The 20,681-nt window shown below is 46.0% G+C and overlaps 1 protein-coding gene across 1 annotated transcript in view; it reads right to left on the reverse strand.

The window, feature by feature from the left end:
* LOC135914617 (solute carrier organic anion transporter family member 4A1-like) overlaps positions 1–20,681 on the reverse strand; it is a 58,951-nt gene that overhangs the window by 27,418 nt on the left and 10,852 nt on the right. The window contains exons 2-6 of the mRNA XM_065447543.2: positions 17,802–18,154; positions 8,987–9,183; positions 7,452–7,551; positions 3,629–3,903; positions 1,040–1,129 (exon numbers count right to left, since the gene is read on the reverse strand). Coding sequence (XP_065303615.2) covers positions 1,040–1,129; positions 3,629–3,903; positions 7,452–7,551; positions 8,987–9,183; positions 17,802–18,154 — 1,015 coding nt within the window. The remainder of the gene's footprint in view (positions 1–1,039; positions 1,130–3,628; positions 3,904–7,451; positions 7,552–8,986; positions 9,184–17,801; positions 18,155–20,681) is intronic.

A 20,681-nucleotide genomic window follows, 5' to 3' on the forward strand; every position in this document is an offset into this window, starting at 1 on the left:
TCATACCATCCATCCATCCATCCATCGCCAATAGATCTTTAAAAAAACATGCATTTTAGAGAAGATATTTCCATAGGTTTTACGCTGATCCCTCTCCTCTAATTTTGGCACCAGAAAAACAAAGCTACCGTGTTTGCAGTCAATGTATATCAAATGAATAAATCGAACTCACTGAATTCATAGAGCGTAGGCGCTTAAACTCTGGCGCCGCTTTTCTGTTGCATTTCAGTTCAAGGCAGCCTTGGGCAGAATGACGAGGCAAAGTGCATTGTACGCTTGATTGTTTTTCTTTGTGTGTGTGTGTGTGTGTGTGTGTGTGGTGGCATGCCTTCCCTTACCTCAGCTTCTGTCCCATAGTCTCCATTATCTCCCTGCTCATTCATTCCAAGGCCTCAGCCGGTTTTTCCCGATAAGAAAACGGGGCAAGTCGGAGGAAAGTATTGAAACATGAAAACAAATCTTCGTTCTTCGAAGCATACATGCTCTTTCTTCCGTTAAAAACTACTAACAGGCATCGTTTGCAGAAGGGGTGGCGTTATGAAGTTCGCCGTGGACACGCTCTATTAGCTCCTATCACGCTGCTGTCTTACTTATATTGTTCGCTGCCTCAGGTTTTGCCTTAGCATTCTTAAGGCTGCAGTCTGCGAGTTAGGCTACAGTGTGTACACGTCCCAGTGCTCCTCCCTTTTCCAAAAAAACTCCGAAAATGGCTCCCTCTTGCCGTATTTCAATGGTCGCCGTTACAATGCCGTAATCGACCGGCCAAGTCGAGCTACTTAAATAGCGATTTGGAGAACGTCTTGTCTGGGCGAGAAAGAAATTGCGTTAGAAAGTGAAAATTGCGTTAGAAAATTGACGTTACGCCTCCTGGGCGGAAGCCTCTTTTACGCAAGTCACGGGACTGAATAAGGCTGTTGTGTGGAAGCCAAAACGTAAGCCTCCTTTGGCAACACTGCCTTGGGTCGCATTTAGGGTTCGTATAGGATATATGAAGTCATGTTGCTCGTAATTTCAGACAGAAACTACTGATTGCTCTCACCTAGCAGGAGTGCTGCTCCGGACGAAGTCATGCCGAACTGGCTTTCGAACAGTTTGGTGACGAAGTTCGTGTAGCCAGAGCCAATCATCACTGCAGGAAAAATGGGCGACCCCTTGTAGATTTCGACGACACGCGAAGGACAGCAACATAAATAAAATTAAAAATGTGCCCTCGTTGCTTGCAAAATAACACTGACTCTGTCCTTCATGTACATTTTCTTTAAAGCGTCACCGATCTTAACTTCCCGGCATATAGCTCTATTAAAACTGACACGCATACTCTTTATCTGCGTCCGGTGACCGCATTTTACCGGCTAACAATAGAGACATTAGAGACATTTAGCGTGTCCGGTATTCGGGAAAGCGCGGGCGGTTTTCCGGTTTAGCGGGGGCGCCAAACTGAGCGGCCAGATTTGTGGCGCCAGCTGGTGGCGCTAAGGTCAACTACAAAACACAACGCTAATTACCGTATTCTGCTTAGCTGCTGGTGTAAATTTTCGACAGTGGCGTAACCGTGTTCACAATTACGCCGCCGCCAAAAATTTGCACTAGCAGCGAAGCAGGATATAGTGAGTTACTGCAATTTTAGCCCTGTGTTTGTCTGGTTGAACTCTACGCTACCAGGCGACTGCACCGCTCTGGCCGCTTACGTTTACGCCCCCGCACATCCGGTAATACGCCTGAACCGCTCCCGTTTACCGGAATAGCGGACAGGCTAAAACGCTCTAATTAGTGTTATATGTTATCGCTCGGCGCAGGACGTGCCTAAATGAATCCGAAGTTTGTCGAATGTCATTGATGGTTCTATCCGTTGTCTGTTGTCACCGATACTAGTATAACCTGATGGTATGCGCCGCACAAATTGTGTAGTTCTTTCTGGAATACACGTGGGCACCAGCGATTACGCTGGAACGTTCGACGATTCCTCTATAAAAGCCGACGCGCTTGACGCTGAGATAAGATTATCGACGATCGTCGACGGTGTTCACCGCCATAGTTATGATATTATAGTTACTTGCTTTTAGGGGCATGAGTTCGCTCTATAAAAAGTTAGTTCCGTGATTCTCAGTTTTGCTGCTGCGTTCTTGACCGTCCCTACAGCGCGAAAATACTAGCACACTGTCGCTGTATTCGTCGCTCAATAGGGCTCTGCAGTGCATCTTGAACATATCAGGCAAACCAAGTAAATCACTAGACAAAGCCACCAAGAGAAACCGAGTTCAGTCAGGTTCGCATAAGTCTCGTACGCTGTGCCCTTTAGCATAAAGTTACTGTATATGCTATCCACCGAAAACCGACATCCCAGTATCATAAACTACATTTCTTCGGGTATCTGAACCATGACGTTAAGTTTGCAGCTTGCGTGACATGCTTGCATTTTTCCTTACTTTTTAAATTAAAGCGCAAATAAGCAACCGGCTCCCTAATAAACGGTAGACATTGAGTTTTGCTTTTAATTGCAACAAACCTAATAAATTTAAATGTAATGAATCCCGAGCATGGTGATTTTACTTCCTATGTTGTTAGATGGCAACTCCCGACGCAAACCCTTATCTTAGACTGCCAACGCAACTCACGGGCTGTAGGATACACCGAAACCTCGACCACGCGAGATTGTTTGGCGTGCCCAGAAAGGGCAGTACACGAAAGTGCCGCTGGTTTCCTTCCATTAGAATGCATTGGTCACGGCCGGGAAGGCAACCCGCTATGTCGTGCTCGGCCAGCAGAGCACCGAAAACCGATTGGCCACCACGTCGGCTGGCTTTTACTCGAAGATCCTCGACTAAGCAAAGGTCGGCATACTCACTCACAAGTGCACTGAGTGGATACATCAGAGTGCACTAGTGGACGCTTACGAGTGATATAGTGTAAGTGAGCGACGAAGGCTCTGAGCGGAAGTCCGTATGAACAGGAGTGAGTGTCCGATAATGCCAGTAAGAAAAAAATTCGGTGACAATCACATCGCGTGGGCGAGAGCTTGAGCGTGAGCGACAGTAAGTTGGTGATGGTGGACGTGAAGAAGAAGTAGTTTAATGAATGGAAAATGTAGAGAGGTCGGCCGGATAATGGAGCATCTGGCCTGCTACTCTACGTAAGGGAAGGGGAAGAGGGGAAGAAAAAGGGTCACAATGGGGGATGATAATGGGAGGAACAAGGTGAATGACACATTACACAACTGGTATCACAGGCGTGAGTCTAGGCCCGTGTCACCTAGGAAACGTGAAAGTGCACGTATTGTCTCTGTCGTCTGCCAACTCTGTGGCCACGCACCTAGCAAGAGGTCCTCCGACAGTGGTCCATTGTGTAAATGTCTCAATGTACCTGCCAATGTCAGTCTTTCTCGAGCATACATGGTGGACATGATTACGTATGTGAGTAAGTGCAGGCAACTGAACGCAAGTATGAGGGTGACTGGCTGCCGGTGAGTGTGAATGGCGGGGACTGTGAACGCGAGTGAGCGCCGTCGAGTGTGAGAGCGCGTGATGGGAGCGTGATTACGCAGCTTGCGAAAATATTGATGAGTCATGAGCGAAAACCGGCTTGGGCTGCAGCGACCTATGTAACCAGCGGCTTCTCGAAGTCGACTCACACTCGACGGTGGCGGCCAGGCTGATGAACAGGAAGGTGTAGTTTTGCAGCAGGTAAAACACGGCCTTGGGCATGTGGGCGAGGCGCACCTGCACCGTGTCGCCCTTCAGCGCTCGGAAGTCCACCTCGTGTGCCTTGTGGGGGTCCACGGCGACCGGAAGCCTCTTTGGAAAGCCAAACGTAGGAAAGCTGACGATCAGCGCCGAAAAGCCGGCAATCACGAAGCCGATCCACCAGGCACCAATCCACACGTTGCTCGACGGCGACAGGCCGATGCTGCACAAGCCGCAACAGCGCATCTGGCTATTTCAAAATTTGACGATGAATAAATTGGTCTACGGCGGTAGAACGGGGCATACCTCGGCCGGGAGCCACAGAAGCGGTGTCGTAGTCTCAGGTTCATCGAGAACAAGGGCTGACCAACGTGCTACCCAGACATGTGATCCTACTCCCCACACAACAATGAGCCGAACACCTTCTCAAACCACCACTGTCTTTCGCTGTGTTCCGGCACGCCTGTACCCAGGAATGTCTGAGGCTAGACACCAGCACCGTTTACATTATCGCGACGGTAGCGTATGGCATTTCTTAGCGAATCACGGCAACGTTGTGCGACATCGTTTCAATGGGGCGCATTTCTCTCTGTCCAAAATAGGCCCGGACCCGTCTCCCGAGATTTGCGTTGCGCCGGTGAGTGAAGGCGAATGCATGGCGGCAGCCCGTCTCACTTTCCCTCACTGCCTCAATGCGATATGCGAGGGTTTACATGCAATCCACAAGACGACTCACTCCGTCTCGAACTGTAGCCTGTCCTGTGGCAATACTGTCATGCACCTTCCTAGCACATTACCGCTGTTTGCACGGATGCGATGCGCTAGATATGCGACGCGACGTGGCACTTGTCACATTTATGTGAACGTCCCTATTAAGACATCCCTGGTTAGGCGACTGATAATCGTTTTTGGGTCTCCTTCTTCCTTCGTGTGGACCATCGTCTTCTCTAGAAGTCGTTGCGAGGTATACTCTTTAAGCATGAACTTTGCTTCGGTGTAAAGCCAGTGAAGTGGACGTCGACAAGGTGGCGCTCAATGTTACGTGGCAAGCAGGATCACATCTATGCGTATTATGATGCATGCATGGAATGTTTAGTGTGTGACATGTTTAACAGACCTACACTCAGCACAACCTTTCATATATATGCGAAGGAAGCCCAACAATTTCTGTTGTTGTGATTGTTATTATTGTTATTGTTATTATTGTTGTTATTGTGATTGTTGTTGATGTTGTTGTTGTTGTTGTTGTTGTTGTTGTTGTTGTTGTTGTTGTTGTTGTTGTTGAACAGACAAAAACTCGATAAGAGAGGTATAAATACGCGACGAACAATAGTAAAACGAAGATAGCTGCTCTAGGAACTCAGAACACAATAGGCGGTACCATAAAAGAGACTTAATAGTTCCATATCCCTTCCTTACATTGCAGTATCATCGGAATGAAAGTCCAAACTTCTGTCCTAAACGGGAAGAAACGTTTTCTCTCAATAACAAACTTTTTACGTACTTCTGCACGCCTACATCTATTAGTTATTTGGGCAAAACACAAACTTGTACTTTGTAGGTGAAACAGGCTCTCAAGTCAAGAATTTTTCAGCGCTTGTTCTAGCGTGAATGGTGGGCGTGTTCTTTCGTTTTCAGTTACACTAACTGCTGAAAAACAAAAAAGTTATTCCAAGCAGCAAGCATAATTGACAAAGTTCTGCAGTGTTAAGTCGCAGCATACGGTGGGGTACCCAGAAGTAACCCGAAATCTTTGGAAAAAGCTATGTATTTATTTATTTTTTTACGAAACAACCCTATCACCCCGGCGGTACTCTCCATTACACGTAATACAGTTGTTCATTCTGCGATTCCATTCTTCGAAACATTTTCCAAACTCGCCTGTTTTTATGGCCTAATAGCTCCTCTCTCGTTTTTTTTTTTTCCCTCGCCTCTTCTACGTCGTGAAATCAGACCCTTCATGTCATTCTCCATCCAAGGAAGCAAAAGAAAGTCGCACGGAGAGAGAGGTCAGGTGCCAGCGCCGCTTACTCAGCTTACCTCACTCCGTGGGACGTTTTTTTTTTTTCCTCCTCGGATGAAGAATAACATGAAAAGACTAATTTCACGACATAGAAGAGCTGAGGGGAAAAAACGAGAGAGGAGCTATTAGGCCGTAAGAACAGATGAGTTCACTTTTCGACGAATGATTATATCATGTATATATAGGTCAGGATAAACCTCAATATAGTGCGTGCGATCAGTCAGTGGCAATCCTGTATTAGCTTTTCCCCAGAGTACATGTCAAAACAACATTCTCTTGCAGCAATTTAAAAACACATCCTCAATGATCCCATGCTTCATAAAAAGAAAGTAGTCGGCGCTCCAATGAAGGAATACGCGCAACTACTCCATACAGGACTTCACTGACAACGTGTCTGAGTGATGTTTAGAGAAACTATGTGTTAACTTAGGCAAGAACCATGACTTCATTTATTCTCTGAATCACATCTTTCTATGGCCTCCAACATTGAGCAAGTTTAGCAATACTTCAAAAAATATTGAATTGGCTAAACATTGATTTGACCATCTGCACGTCAGAATTTACAGGTATCCTAATGAAAATAGAACCCTCAAAAACTTTTACGCAGAAATTACTTTGCACAAAAAAGCACTTACTGAATAACACAAGCTCTTGAAGGCACCACAGAGTCGGACAAAGTGGAAGACAGACAGATGAAATTTTTTTTTTCTTTTCTACAAATGCTTACTGATCTCTAAAGAAAGAAAGCTACTAACACTGTTTAGCTAACGAGTGTGAAAAGGGGCTTTCAACAAGCAGGAAGCATCCTTTACACCCTTACTGTTTTTGCCAAAAAAAAAAGAACGCCGAAGTTTGTGACTGTTCTATGTTAGTGCAATGACAACAAATAACCTGGAATAAATGGCATAGTTGGTGAACCAGAAAATTATATATTGAGGCACCTGCAAAATCAGCAGTTCCAGGCTTGCCCGCTTCTTTGATGAAAACGGAAATTTCCGCATCTTCCGCGCCCAAATATTTGCTGCTGCTTTACTGTCTGGCGGTTACACCGAGACACATTCTAGGTGTTCGTGTGCAATGCGCCCAGAACAACACCTAACACTGCTGAACACCACGGAGAAAATTGAAGGATCGTGCAAGCCCGCGCACGTGCAGTGACGTAATTAGACGCGCTACTTCACGAGTGATGTGCGTAGGCCTGTGTCCATAGCACTGCAAGCACTGGGACACTGTGCGCGACAGTAAAAAGTCGGATTTCTTTCTGTGCGCGTCACATTCCCTGCGTAATGCATAGCAGGAGCTGAACACTTGACGGTGGGCATTTTGATAAGTGAGTAGACTCTAGATGTCGTATTATGGTGTCAATGCAATATCAGTCACGTAAGAGTGTCGCGGCGAAGTGCTTCGCTGAACCCATTTATCTGAGGAAACGTGAGCGTCTGTACGCCACCGCTTGAAACGCGAACGTCGAGGTGCTTAGCTTTTTTTTTGCGCAACCTAGTGAGTAGCAAAGGGCCCAAAAGATGCGCCACAAATTGCGATACGTCACGGACACGTCAAAGTTGGTCGCACATCTATCGCGCCCCTTGCTTTTCGCTAAGTTTCGCGGAAACCCTGCACTCCGATATTCGCGTTTCAATCGCTGGGCAGAGTACATCTCCTTCACTCCCAAGAGCAAAGAATGTCTTCGATGTACCTCTGTCTACAAGTGGCATAAGGCATTAGTATATTCGTGCTGCGAGATTCACCTCGACGGGTCTACGCTGACGTCAGTGTAGATGCCGAGAAACATGCCTCCCAGGATGAAGCCGACACCTGGCCCCATGATGGCTGCGGTGTAGTAGATGCCTGCGATTGGCCCAGTCAAATCACTGCAGTAAAATTATGTTAACACTAACTGATTCTTCTTCTAAAGAATGTTGGATACATTAGAAATTCTACGTACCCTAATCCTTGCATGACAAACTTTTATACGATGAGTTCGGTGTACACTGGGTAAAATAAAGCTGTGAGACAGTGCTGAGTCACCTCCTAGAGACCTGGCCATGGAGAAAGAAGAAGGACAGGAGGGGGCGTACCGCAACGCGACTGAAGCCGAACCCGTCGGCCCAACAGGTGATCGCACGTCGAAGTGCGTGGTTGATTTTAGTGTTTCCACCCTGCACACACAGCCATGGCAGGGCCGCTGAGCAAGCGCGCACCGAATAGAAACTGCTGGCATAACTACTGGGAACCAAACGTCTCAGCAGATATCGCTTCTCGCTCCGCGATCTCGACGCAAGGAGTCACGTGTTGGACAACCACTGTGGCTTCACGGACCGTTCGCTTGCCAAGACTGGCTGCGTGGCGTAACGCTCCCGCCTATATTTTTTCTTCCTCCGTCGACCTGACCCTCGCAGCAGCACGTGTATGTAACGCAGCAAACTTGGAGGACCCAGATCCTCTATCTGTTTACAACGTGCCCGGTCACGTCCGAACATGCTGCCAAGCATGCTCAGTCACATGATCAGGCAGAAACATGTTTGAAAAGCATGCGCGTGGCAAGAAAATGAATAAGTAGGCTGTTCAGGCACTGAGAGTTGAATATCGCCAAATTCTTGTTTATTTTTATTTATTTTGCATAAAAGGTGCTTCTATTTATTTTGCATGAATACCACTTTAAAATGTTTTTGCGGGTTGGGTATAGATAGGGTTGGGTAACGCGGGTACTTTTGTTGCGTTTCAAGATTTATCTAAAAACTGCTTAGTAAATTCATATCTCAATGCCACCGCTTTTTATCGTGGTAGTATACTATGCTTCCGACAATTTAGGCTCTTATTGTACTAATGTATTGTCCGTGTGACTATTGTCGGAGTTTCTGAAACTTTGCCTTCTTCGCTATATCGTTGCTTTTTATTTAATTTAACTTTCATCGAGGGTACTGGTACAGACGCAGAATATGGGACCCTTGTCTGCCTATATGTATGAAATAATTTCATGTTCTTAAAGCACAATACTAATTTCATTGATTGATTAATTTATTGATTGAGTGCATGGACTCCAACAGCGGTTGAAGATGTATTTATTTATTTATTTATTTATTTATTTATTTATTTGTTTGATTGATTGATTTATTGATTGATTGATTGATTGATTGATTGATTGATTGATTGATTGATTGATTGATTGATTGATTGATTGATTGATTGATTGATTGATTGATTGATTGATTGATTGATTGATTGATTGATTGCATTCATGGGCTTCAACAGTGGTCGAATACCCCAGCTCATGCAGCCGTACCGATATACCAGCTGGACTTCTGGGCCGTGAGGTTGTCGTCCATGTAGGCCACTGACAACGTGTAGAAAGGAACCGTGGAACACCCATGCACCAAGTTGGCGAGCATGAAAATGAAACGGTAGCTTCGGAGCCCGGCGCTTGGTTGGAACGTTGGTCCGCTCACGAACGGGCACAGGTCCTTCAGCGAGTGGCTGAACCTGGGGTCCAACGACGAACGAAGAGCATCTGAATCCCAGGCCCTATTTTCGGCAAATCCACCATCAGCCTATTTATGCCTGCTGCGGTACGGAGGCCTCTCCCAGAGATCTCCCAACTACCTCGCTCTTGCGTCAGCCGACTCCATCTCCAGCTTGCAAATTTTCTAATTTCATCCAAACAACTTAATTCTCTGCTGTCGTCAACTGCGCTTCTTTTCTCCTGCCATCTATTATCTAATTCCAATAGACCACCGCTTATCCGCCCCAGGCACTACATGGCCTGCCTAGCTACATTTCAAGAATGAAATGCTTTTAGCTCCCGTTGGAGGCGACATTTAAGTGACCTTGAGCCAAATCATCTGGGCAACCCGCTAAAGATAAAATTATGCGGTCACTGGTACCCAACCCTTTGAAAAGGACCGCATTACATAGGCTAATTACTGCCCAAATAAGTAACAAAATATATTGCTTCTGGGTTCTTCTTAATGTCTGTTCACAACATAACTCTAGCTGGAATTTCTAGTACGGTGAAGTTTTGTCATTTCCAATGGCGACGTTCAAATGGCAGATACAGGGCACATTTGCCTACAGGCTGAGTTTACACCCTTTGGGATGTATGTTTGCCACACAACTATAATCGTCATCTGTCTTGCCCGCATTTCCTTTCATGAAAACACTGCGCTCGTTACTTTCCTGTCGAGAATGCTCTGTCATGCTGATAACGCGCATGCTGTTCGTGACTTGGAACTACCGGGCTCGCCACGTTAAACGAAGGACACCCGGGCAAGACAGATGACGCTTATTGTTCTGTGGCAAATATACACCCCAAAGGGTGCAACTGTTTTTAGAGTGTAATAGTGTGGCCGAAAGCAGCTCTTAACAGTTTCGCTGTACCATTATATTAAACAAATTGGAGCACGCTTAAGCTTCGCCTTCAAGAGTGGAACGCGATAGCGTTATCGCACCCCGTTCGCACCGCCTACTCAAACGCGCTACGCCAGCCAAACGTCGCGATCGGCACAGATAGCCGGGCCCCGACACGCCATGAAGGCGGACGCGATCATGGGGCGAGTGGCGCGCCACGTGTCGGGGCAGCGCCGTACATTGTGAGGAGGGGGTCTTCTGTGTTTTCCGCAAGATGGTTCTGCGTGTGCGCAGAGCGCAGAAGAAATGTAGCGGAAACGTACTTCGCTGGGCGGTGACGTTCGAGAGTGCAGAGGCGACAAAGAAAATGCTGAAGTATACGGCAGTTCAAGTCAAGGAACGACGATGTTTGGTTGTGGATCCACACAATCGAGATGTCCGGGTTAAACTCCACTGGTTGCTGCACAATGTGCACGACGAAGACGTACACGCGGCGTTTGCTCCATACGGGAAAGTCAACGACGTCCAGAAAGAGCAATGGTGTACCAGGCATCACGGACAAGGGGTCGTCTATGCGTACAGTGACCCTCAAGCTGAAGCCAGGTGTGACACGTGATGATCTACCGCATCAGCTACGAGTAGCAGGCATAATGGCGCTAGTGGTCGTGCCAGGTCGTGCTCCACTGTGTCTTCGGTGCAACCGTACGGGGCACATCAGGCGCGAGTGCCGCGTGCCACGTTGCTCTGTGTGTCAACGCTTCGGCCACGAAGAAAGTCAGTGCGTGCGCACGTATGCAAACGTTGCGGGGCCATCGAGAAGTGAGGAAGTCGTCAATGAGCACCTCATGGACGAAGTCGACGCAGAGGAAAGTGCTAGTGCGTCGAGACCATCTCTGGCGCCACTTTCAAAGAAAGACCCAGCCATAAATTCTACGAAACGAGATGTAGATCAGGTTGCGAGTGAAACCATACCGACATCTGGCAAGACTACATCAGCTAAGGACGCTGAAACAAGTAATGACGCAAGTACAAGCAAGCAACCCTCCGTAGCAACGAGTGAGGACGATTCAAGCGTAATGGACACTACGGAAACCAGCAAAGCAGCGGCAGCGGCCAAAAGAACGCACGAAGAAAGTACTGGCGAAGAGCAGAATGCGAGCACTCAAAGTGCGGGCGAACCACCTGTGAAGACAGCAACTGGTCGGAGGCCAACCTTTAGACCAACGCCAACCATACCGCCGGACAGAAAGGCGGCGGCGACGCACCGGACTTAACAGGTCGTGCGTTCGCGTGTTTTTGCCCGTGCCGGAAGGGGGGGGGGGGGGGGGAGGGTCGGGGGGTTGGAAATTGCTGCTACTTCTGATCTGCCAATGGAAGACCAGTCAACAGTGCAGGCTGAACGCAGACTCGCCACGGTACTGTGAGCGATCCTTCGTCCCTGACGAGAGCTGCAAATTTATTGGTATCTATCGGGCTTGATCTCTTCACCGTAGAAATGGCGATAGGCATTGAAACACCCTTACGCGTAGGCACGATTAACGTGCGGGGACTTACGGCAAAGAAGAAGCAGTACCAGCTTAATCGCCTGTTCATCGAAAATAATCTGGACATTATTGCTGTACAAGAGACAAAGATAGAAACTGAGGAAGGGACCGAACGCCTAGTCCAAACGTTCATGTCTAGATATTATGTGTGCGTTTCTCATGCTGTTGGTAGAGCAGGGGGCTGTGTGCTCTTTCTACGCAATAATATTGGTATAAATGTGGAAAATGTATTTAGTGATGATTCCGGGCGTATTATAATGTGCGATTTTATGTTTTGCAATCTCAAGTTTCGCGCTATATGTGTTTACGCGCCGAATAGAATAGCCGAGCGCAAGGTTTTTTTTGAAAGCGTGGAATGTCACTTGAAGTGTGAGAGAACCATGGTCATGATGGGAGATTTCAACTGTGTCTGCTAAGTGGAAGACAGAGCCCGTAATCTGTCTCGTCTCGAAGGCAGTGCGCTCCCCTTGGCAGCACTCGTTGAAGAACATAATTTAGAGGATATAGGCGACGTTTTAGCCAATAATGATACACCTCGGTTCACTCATTTTCAAGGGGACAGCCATGCCAGGCTGGATCGTGTCTATGTTTCTGGGGAAGCGTTGCCATTGTGCAGTGATTATGAAGTCAAACATGTTTATTTTAGCGACCACAGTTTGGTCTGTTTTTCGCTTGGTCCAAAGAAGCCGTCAAGCTTCAACTGGGGTCTTTGGAAATTCAATGAAAAATTGCTGCAGGACGAAATATTTATAAAAAAAAATTCAAGATAGCATTCAAGAGCTGTTATCGGGTGTTCACAGTGACTGCACAGAAAGGTGGGAGTGTTTTAAGCAAGAAACAAAGTTAATAGCCATAGAAAGGTCCAGCGTTTTACACCACCAAGAAAAAAGAAATAAAATAGAATTACAAAGTGAGCTCAACTTTTATTTAAACATGGAAAGCATCCGTCCTGGTTGTTTCGCTAAAGAAATACAGCGAACGAAAGCACAGTTGGAACTTGTCGATAAGGAAAAATATCGGGGCGCAATCATTCGCGCACGCGCAGAACATCTATGGTGCGGAGAACAGCCTACAAAGCGCTCGTTTTCGGATGAAAAAAGTTATGCCTCACGAAAGGAGATAAATGCGATAACATACCGTAATGAAATAGTACGTGATAAGAAAACCATCCAACTTGCCTTTGTAGAATATTACAGCGAACTCAGGACATGAAACGCAATGCGAACAGGGGTTCGAAAATTATTTCTTACACCTTTTGCCAAGTCTAGATGATGAACAACGAAATAGATTAGAAATGTCAATAAGCATCAAGGAAATAGAGCAGGCTATAGATGACCTGAGCCCTGGGAAAACGCCAGGACCTGGTGGACTGAGTGAATCATTCTATAAAGCTTTCAAAACAGATATAGCTGCAGCTCTTTATTACGTTATCACAGAAACCTATGAAAAGCGGGTACTGCCACCGTCGTTTCGCGAGAGTCATATTGTCCTGATACCCAAAACTACCGATCCCTCATCGCTCCTATCCGTGCGAGCCTATCGACCAATCAGCTTAACAAACTCAGACTATAAGATATACACTAAAGTTTTGGGCAGAAGGCTACAGAGTATAATAACACGATTGATAGGGCCACATCAAACATGTGGCATTAAGGGGAGGTCAATAACTACAAACGTACACGTAGCAAGAACAGTACTTGAGCACTGTGACGACTTTTCTGGTAGGGTGGCCATGTTACAATTGGACCTAGAAAAAGCGTTCGATAGAGTGACACACACAATTCTTTTCAATGTTTTGGAGCACGTGAATGTGGGAACAATCTTAACAGAAGGGATCAGAATGTGCTATGCAGGCGTTTCCACAAAGGTAATCGTTAATGGAACACTCTCTCCCAGCATTGCCGTCAGGTCTTCCATAAGACAGGGATGTGGATTATCGCCTCTACTGTTTGCCCTATATCTCGAGCCACTGTGTCTAAAGATAATAAAAGAGAGCCATGTCCGGGGTTTTAGGGTCGGTTACAGTGAGGTAAAATTGTTAGCATACGCGGATGACGTCGCTGTTTTTTGTGATGACAAGCAAAGTGTAAGCAATACCGTTAAAGTTGTGACAAAGTATTGTAAAATGACGGGGAGTGCGATTAATTGGGGTAAGTCGATTGGGATATGGTATGGACAATGGGAAGACACGCCTTCACTTTTTGAAAAAATGCAGTGGACGAATAAGCCTACCAAGTACCTTGGGGTACCTCTGCAACACCACCAGGACACCAAAGATTATTGGCAAGGAGAGGTCGCAGAAATTAAGGAGAAAACGGCAAGGCTGGGTGGGAGAGAACTATCAATATTCACAAGAGCAACAGTGTGTAATGTGTGTTTAGTGGCCAAAATTTGGTATGTTTTACAAGCATTGTGGGCATCAAGAGTCAGCATACAAAGAATACACCGGCAGTTTGCCATCTTCACTTGGGGTTCCGTATGGGAGCGCTCTAGCCGCACTAATTTGTTCAGAACAGTGAAACGTGGAGGCCTAGGGTTGGTTCATCTCTTTTTAAGACAAGTCGTGTCGAGATTTTTGTTCCTACGTGATCAGAAAGATACATTCTTGTGCACAGTCCTTCAAAGACGTTTGAGCAACGCGTTGCCTCAATTCGTTGTGTCCTCCGATTACACCACAGGACCTAGGCTCAGAGGCTTCCTGCGAGAAGTCGTATTGGCCTTTGACTTCCTACATACGCGCTTTTCATTGAATTACCTTGCATCTGTTAAACGGAAAAGACTGTACAAAGATTTACTTGATGTATCATTGCCTGTGCCTGTCTATCGTTCTATGTACCGCGTTGAATCCAGAGGAAGAAATGTGCTCAAGCGAGTGAAGCGGATGCCGATACGGTCATCCGCAAAAACCTTTTTCTTCCAATTACACAGTGGAACGCTCCCAGTGAAGCCATGGCTAAGAGAAAGGGGAATCTTTGTGCCGTGGTCTGTAAACTGCTCAAGATGCAGGCAACCAGAGACGATTGAGCATATCTTTCTTGATTGTTCAGATGCAATGTTCCTGTGGGACATCCTACAAAGAACGTTGAAAAAGGAATTACCGATAACACCGTACGGCATCCGCTTCTTGCCAACTGAGAACGTAGATATGCCATGTGACATGTTTATGGCAATATGTTTACATAGCCTGTGGAAAACGAGAATGGATGAGCGCCATGAGAGGCTTGTTATTCATCCTGCGAGAGAGCATTTCATTGAAAGCGTACTATATCTGCGTGAAGCTTATAAAACGAGAACAGAACCACCCGAATGGATGCATATATTGGATGAACTAGCGGTAATCAAGTGTTTTGAACTATTCGCAAGGGCCCAAGACGGTCATTGCGTTTACCATTATGAAGTGTATCTGTTTATGCCGTATGTGTACGTCGAAGACCGGCAATAAAGAAAAAAAAACTTGTGGCTGAGTGGTAGCGTCTCCGTCTCACACTCCGGAGACCTAGGTTCGATTCCCACCAGCCCATCTTGCAAGATCTTTTTTATTTATGAAATGCCTTCTGGGATTTATCGCTCACGGCCAACGCCACTGACGCCGACACCGACGACACCGGCTTTTCTGCGACAGGTGATCCTTAACGCTGTCGCGTTAAAATGCTGTAAAGTTTCTCCCAGAAAAATATCTTGATCGAGGATAAACGAATTTTTAAGAAAATAAAAGCGGCGAATGATATGGTAATAATAGTTGGCCTTCCCGGTGAGACTGATGATGCCGCTATCTGGTGAACGCCGGTAGATAGTCGCATGGTACTTTTCATATTTCGCGGGGGCTTATTCTCTTCGGCGGGAAAAATCCACACACGACGTGTACCTTGCTTTAAACGTCTCATTTTCACGTGTGTTACGATTCTGTACAACTCCCTAGTTGACGTCTCGACAATTAAGGCAATTAAAAGCAAACTAAATAGTTTTAATTAGCAATGTGTACGTTAGGAACCAAAAATTATTAGCGGTTTCTCAACAAGCTTAGTACAACATGCACTTGGTTTTCTTCGAGTAAAACGTGAAGTAAGGAAAATACTGGGAGAGAGCAGGCAGCTAGCCTTGGCAAGCCAACATCTATTACACCACCCCTTCTCTCCTGCTGGGCCTTATTTTTATGCGAAGCATATTACTAGAGCTCAACCCAGCTCCTCAGGCGCGGCGGTGTCGCCTTCAATACCACGTGACACCGTGACGTCGCGACAGAGGAGAAACGGGGCTCCAACTCGCGGCGTTGCCTTCAAGGCTGACCACGTGACACCGTGACGTCACGACAGAGGAGAAACGCGGCTCCAAATCGCGCCGTCGCTCGCGGCGTCGCGGCGGTATATAAGCAGCTGCGCTTGCCTCTGCTAGACACTCACGAGGTGAGATGCCTCCTGGAGACAGAGCTGCTCGTTGGAATGAGAAGCGAAGGTTGCGGCGTGCTACAGAGACTGTTTCTAGGTGGCTTTGCTACGGCGCAGCGACTACGCGCCCCGCATCGGACGCGGTGAGCGTCGAGCAACGCAGCGTTCGGCGCGACAACGAAATGTGCGCCGATTAGTTCGTAAGCTAAATATATTTGCTTGGTTATTATAGTTAGGCCGGTTATAAGTGAATAATTTTGCTATTTCAGTCAGATAACTTAGTTAATAGGTTGGTTAACTATGTTAGATTGGTTATTTAATTAGTTTACGTAGTTCGCTTACTTAGTTTATTTATTTATTTATTTGTTAGATTGGTTATTTAATTATTTACGTAGTCCACTTACTTAGTTTATTTATTTATTTATTTGTTAGATTGGTTATTTAATTAGTTTACGTAGTTCGCTTCCTTTGTTTATTTATTTATTTATTTATTTATTTATTTATTTATTTATTTATTTATTTATTTATTTATTTCAATACCCTAAAGGCCCAATGCGGGTATAACCTAGGCGGGGGGGAGGGTTCATCAAAGAAAACTTATAAATATACAACACAGGTTATAAACGGCTGAAGACAGAAATAAGTTAAGAAGCCAGGTACAAGTTATTAAGAAAAAAAATGGCTAGGAACAGGAACTGGAAAATTGCACATGTAGCAAATTCCACAAGACAAAGAAAAAGCACCTTCAGAAGTTGCAAAACATGGCATCTAACATTTCACGGAACGATACGGCCGGCACGCACAAAAAAAAAGGAAAAAACAACGACGCACATCATTTTACGTTGGAATTTTCCAAGTAATTTTCTGGTGTATTAGTTATAGTGTAATTAGTTTATTCGTTGAGTTGGTTGTGTTACTGTAGTTTGTTACGTTACTTATTCTTGAGTTTAGTTAGTGTAGTGCTTAGATTATTTAGTAAGTTAGGTTAGTTAGTTATTAGTTTTATAATTAGTATAGTAATTACCAGTTTGTTAGGTTAGTCAGGTGGCTAGATTTTTAGTTTAGTAATTAGTTGGCAATTATTTTATTGATTATACTAGTTATAATTTGTAATAATCCAGTAATAATTTTTGTATTAATTTTGTCATAAGTAACAATAACTTCAGTAATTTCTCAACTAATTTAGTTATTACCAACTTCTTTTAATAGTTATTCAATTGTTTAGCATTGTTAATTTGAAACGCAGGTTGTCTTTACGCGCATTTATATAAAAGTGCGACGTGAACTTCCTCTGTAGTCGGTTATACTAACGATGAAGCAGTCCAAATGCGCAATTTGAATTATAAATTAAGCCGCTGTTGGGAACGCAGTTGAACTTGTAATGAATTAAAGCGTTGTAGTCGTTTCTAAAGTGTTCGCCTTTAAGTTTCTGACCACTGCATAGAAACAGGGCGGCAATTTGCACGCTGTGTCGACAATATCCACACGCCGACACAGGCAGTCGACCATTGCGCAATAGCGAGCGTACGCACAGAACGCTTGTGACGTCTGTTCGGCGTCTGCTGCACTCCACCTTCTGCTTGCGCCAGCGCCGCACGACGGCGGACGCTATACGAAGCTTTCCCATAGCGTTACGCAAAAGTTTCATGACCAGATTGCTATCACTATACCATAACTACAGTATAATTAAAAAGTGTCACGTGACGCTCAAGTGATACTTTTTCTTACTCAAATGCGTAAAATGATCAGTCTTCTTTTTTTAAGTGTTCGTGCATGACAGCCGAGGCATTCGTGCAGGCGGTTAGTATACGGCGCCCTATCGTACTTGTACTGCGGAGCGATGAAGTGGGGCAGGCTGTAGATGAACGAGCCGACGCCCATCAGCGCGACGCCCACGGCCATGATGCGCGGTTTGTGCCTCTCGCTGCCGAAGAACGTGACGGGCGCCATGAAGAGCAGCGAGCCCACGTTGTACATGGACACGATGAGGCCCGTCTCGACGCTGCGCAGGTGGAAGCGCCGCTCGAGCGTGGGCAGCGACACGTTCACGAAGCCGCTGATCACCATGCCCTGCACGAAGCCGGCCGCGCAGAAGCACACCAGCACCCACTCCGACCTGGCGAACCGCTGCACCACCGACGGGGAAAAGCCGAGCCAGCCACACCGGGTGTCCTCATCCTGCGCGGTATGATGTACCGGCAGTAATTATCTCCTCCTGATGAGGCGTTTACGTTTTTGCAGACTACTCGTTTATCCCAGTTCTGTACAGCAAATATCACTTGCGTTAAGCTGCCGGTAAAACTAACTCTGCTTACCCACAGTGACTGCATTCTTTTTTCTGCAGTATGCAGCGTGTTCCCAAACGTACGACTACATTATGTATGCGAAGGCATCATTCAAGTGGCCCGTTGAGCAACAAACCTGGCGGCTGTCGTCTGTAGCAGCGAAACGGCACCTAAATTCCCATTGGCTGCGACGCAACGTCAGTCGTTTGCTCGCTCGTTTAGTTCGCGCGCTCATATAGTCGTTCGCTTGCTCGTCTATGCCACTATTAGTTTCTACAGTCACTATGCCTAATTGAGACGCGCTTGCTGTGGGACTCTTAGGCTGTGCGTTTATTTACGCAATGAGACAATAAATGGTGCACACGGACTTTTGACTGCAAAGGCAAATCTGTAATATATCTATGTGAAAATAAACTGTTGACTTGCAACGCGAATGCCGTTTCATATCATTTTAACCTATGGATAAAACATCATTTCACTTGCCGCAATTTCGGCCGCGTCATGGCGGGGGGATTCTTTGCGCGATCATGACTAAATTCACTGATAAAGTCATGTCTCGCAAATGTTACTTCGAAGGGAGTGCAACCGTCCTCAATGCATGCACCTCAGTGCAACTCGGTTCGCGACAAGTGCGTCACTTAGTAAACGGACGAACCAACGCACGATGAAGTGTTATTCGTGATAAGTCATTAACCTGAAAAAATTACTGAAGGCCACAGTGGTCTTATTTGAGATTGAGTCAAGCATTGTTATCGCGCTCCCGCTTCGCGCACGAATGCTAAAAACTCATTTTATTTTCTTGTGTATGCACAGTCGCGACTCGATGATCGGCCGCGGTATTTCTGTCGGCGTTGAGACACGAGAAACATAATAGCACCAGCGCCCACCTCTGAGGCTTTGCGTGCGCTTAGATTGGCAAGCACGCACGTTGGCGGCACTGTAGTTTGTAATACACTTTCGAACCTCCAGAGCAGTGATCTCCGTCAGCCTTCATAGCTGATTCACGTGGTAAGGGCGGCGCGGAATCTTTAGGCTGAGGGCTTGCTGGAAGCCAAGAGGTTGTCATTCGATGGTAAACGTGTTTTTTAAAACCATTCGCAACAAGGTCTTGCTACACGCCCTTGACAAATGTTGCGCACCTAATTGTAGGGCACGCGATACATTCGCAGTCGTCAACGCACAGCGTTAACACTCCTTCAGATACTTTTTAAAGAAATAGTTATCAAAAAATGAAGCAAAAGCCACAGTTACCGAATTTGTATAAGCATCCGACTAGAAATTTTATGCTGTACACGAAGTTACGCGGAGCTGGAAAGCCAACGTGAACGCCTAAAGAGCACTGCCTTGCTATGCGTGCATTCACTCTGCGAAAGGTCGTCTGCTGCGCTCGAGCATCGTAGGCGGCGCCATGGTCGAGGAGGGAGCGTGAAAGAGAGGAGAAACGAGGAGGAATGAAGGCGGAGGAGGAGAGTGGCACTACTTTACGAAGTTTCAGGGGTTTTACGCTATTAGCCCCGAGAACGAACACGAGCGGCGCTGCAAGCGCCGCTCGCGTGACGTCAGGGCACGGACTCGCGCCTGTCGTCTGCTACAGTTCGGGCGTTGTCCGGGCGCTGTCTGCGGTGTTTCCGTTTGTTCGCCCTCGTTCTCTCTGCTTGTATACTTATGGTGGTCGTCTCAAATATATTTTTATGACGTCTTCCTTTGCGAACATTTATTCAAAGAGCTAATTTCTTAGACAACAATGCAGCTCTCGAAGGCAACGCTACGGTGCCAGCCGAAGCGACGCAGACCAGCTCATTGCGGGTTTTTCATACGCGGATAGACAATCGCAAGAGCATAGCCTATAGGAATCCAGTTATGATACCATACCTGCCGCGGTGCAACAAGTATGTCACAAAGCTGGCTATATATGACTTCTACAGCAGTTACGTTGATTTTATTCCGCTAAAACAGGTTTGCTCACGACGAGTAGTTCATGGTATAATATCGAATTTTTGCATTTTCTCACAGAAACGCTCGGCAGTAGCACGGGGACTTAACTAATACTGGAGCTTAGATTCTACACGCCTCACTCGCTTCTTTAACTGCTTGTCGACATTAGGCGGTTCTTCACGTGTTCATTTTTTTTAAGCGGCGGAAACTTGAAGTAAAGTTAATGAAGGCTTACAGCTATTTACAGAGTACAAATAGGAATGTACCAATATATATTCCCTTTTCCATGCTACACGTTCAACTCACCTCTTTAGAGCGCGTTTGTTAATGATTAATAATGTATGTTATGTTCCTCTTTTTTGTCTATGTTACCTAGTGTATATCATTTATTTATTTCAATGCCGCAGTGTGTTTTGCATTGTTATTGTGGAAATATTTCACTGTTCTTTCATATATTGTATAACTGCAATGTTTTATAGCCACTA

This window comes from Dermacentor albipictus, chromosome 9 (genome assembly GCF_038994185.2).
Source record: "Dermacentor albipictus isolate Rhodes 1998 colony chromosome 9, USDA_Dalb.pri_finalv2, whole genome shotgun sequence".
NCBI classification, from domain to species: domain Eukaryota; kingdom Metazoa; phylum Arthropoda; class Arachnida; order Ixodida; family Ixodidae; genus Dermacentor; species Dermacentor albipictus.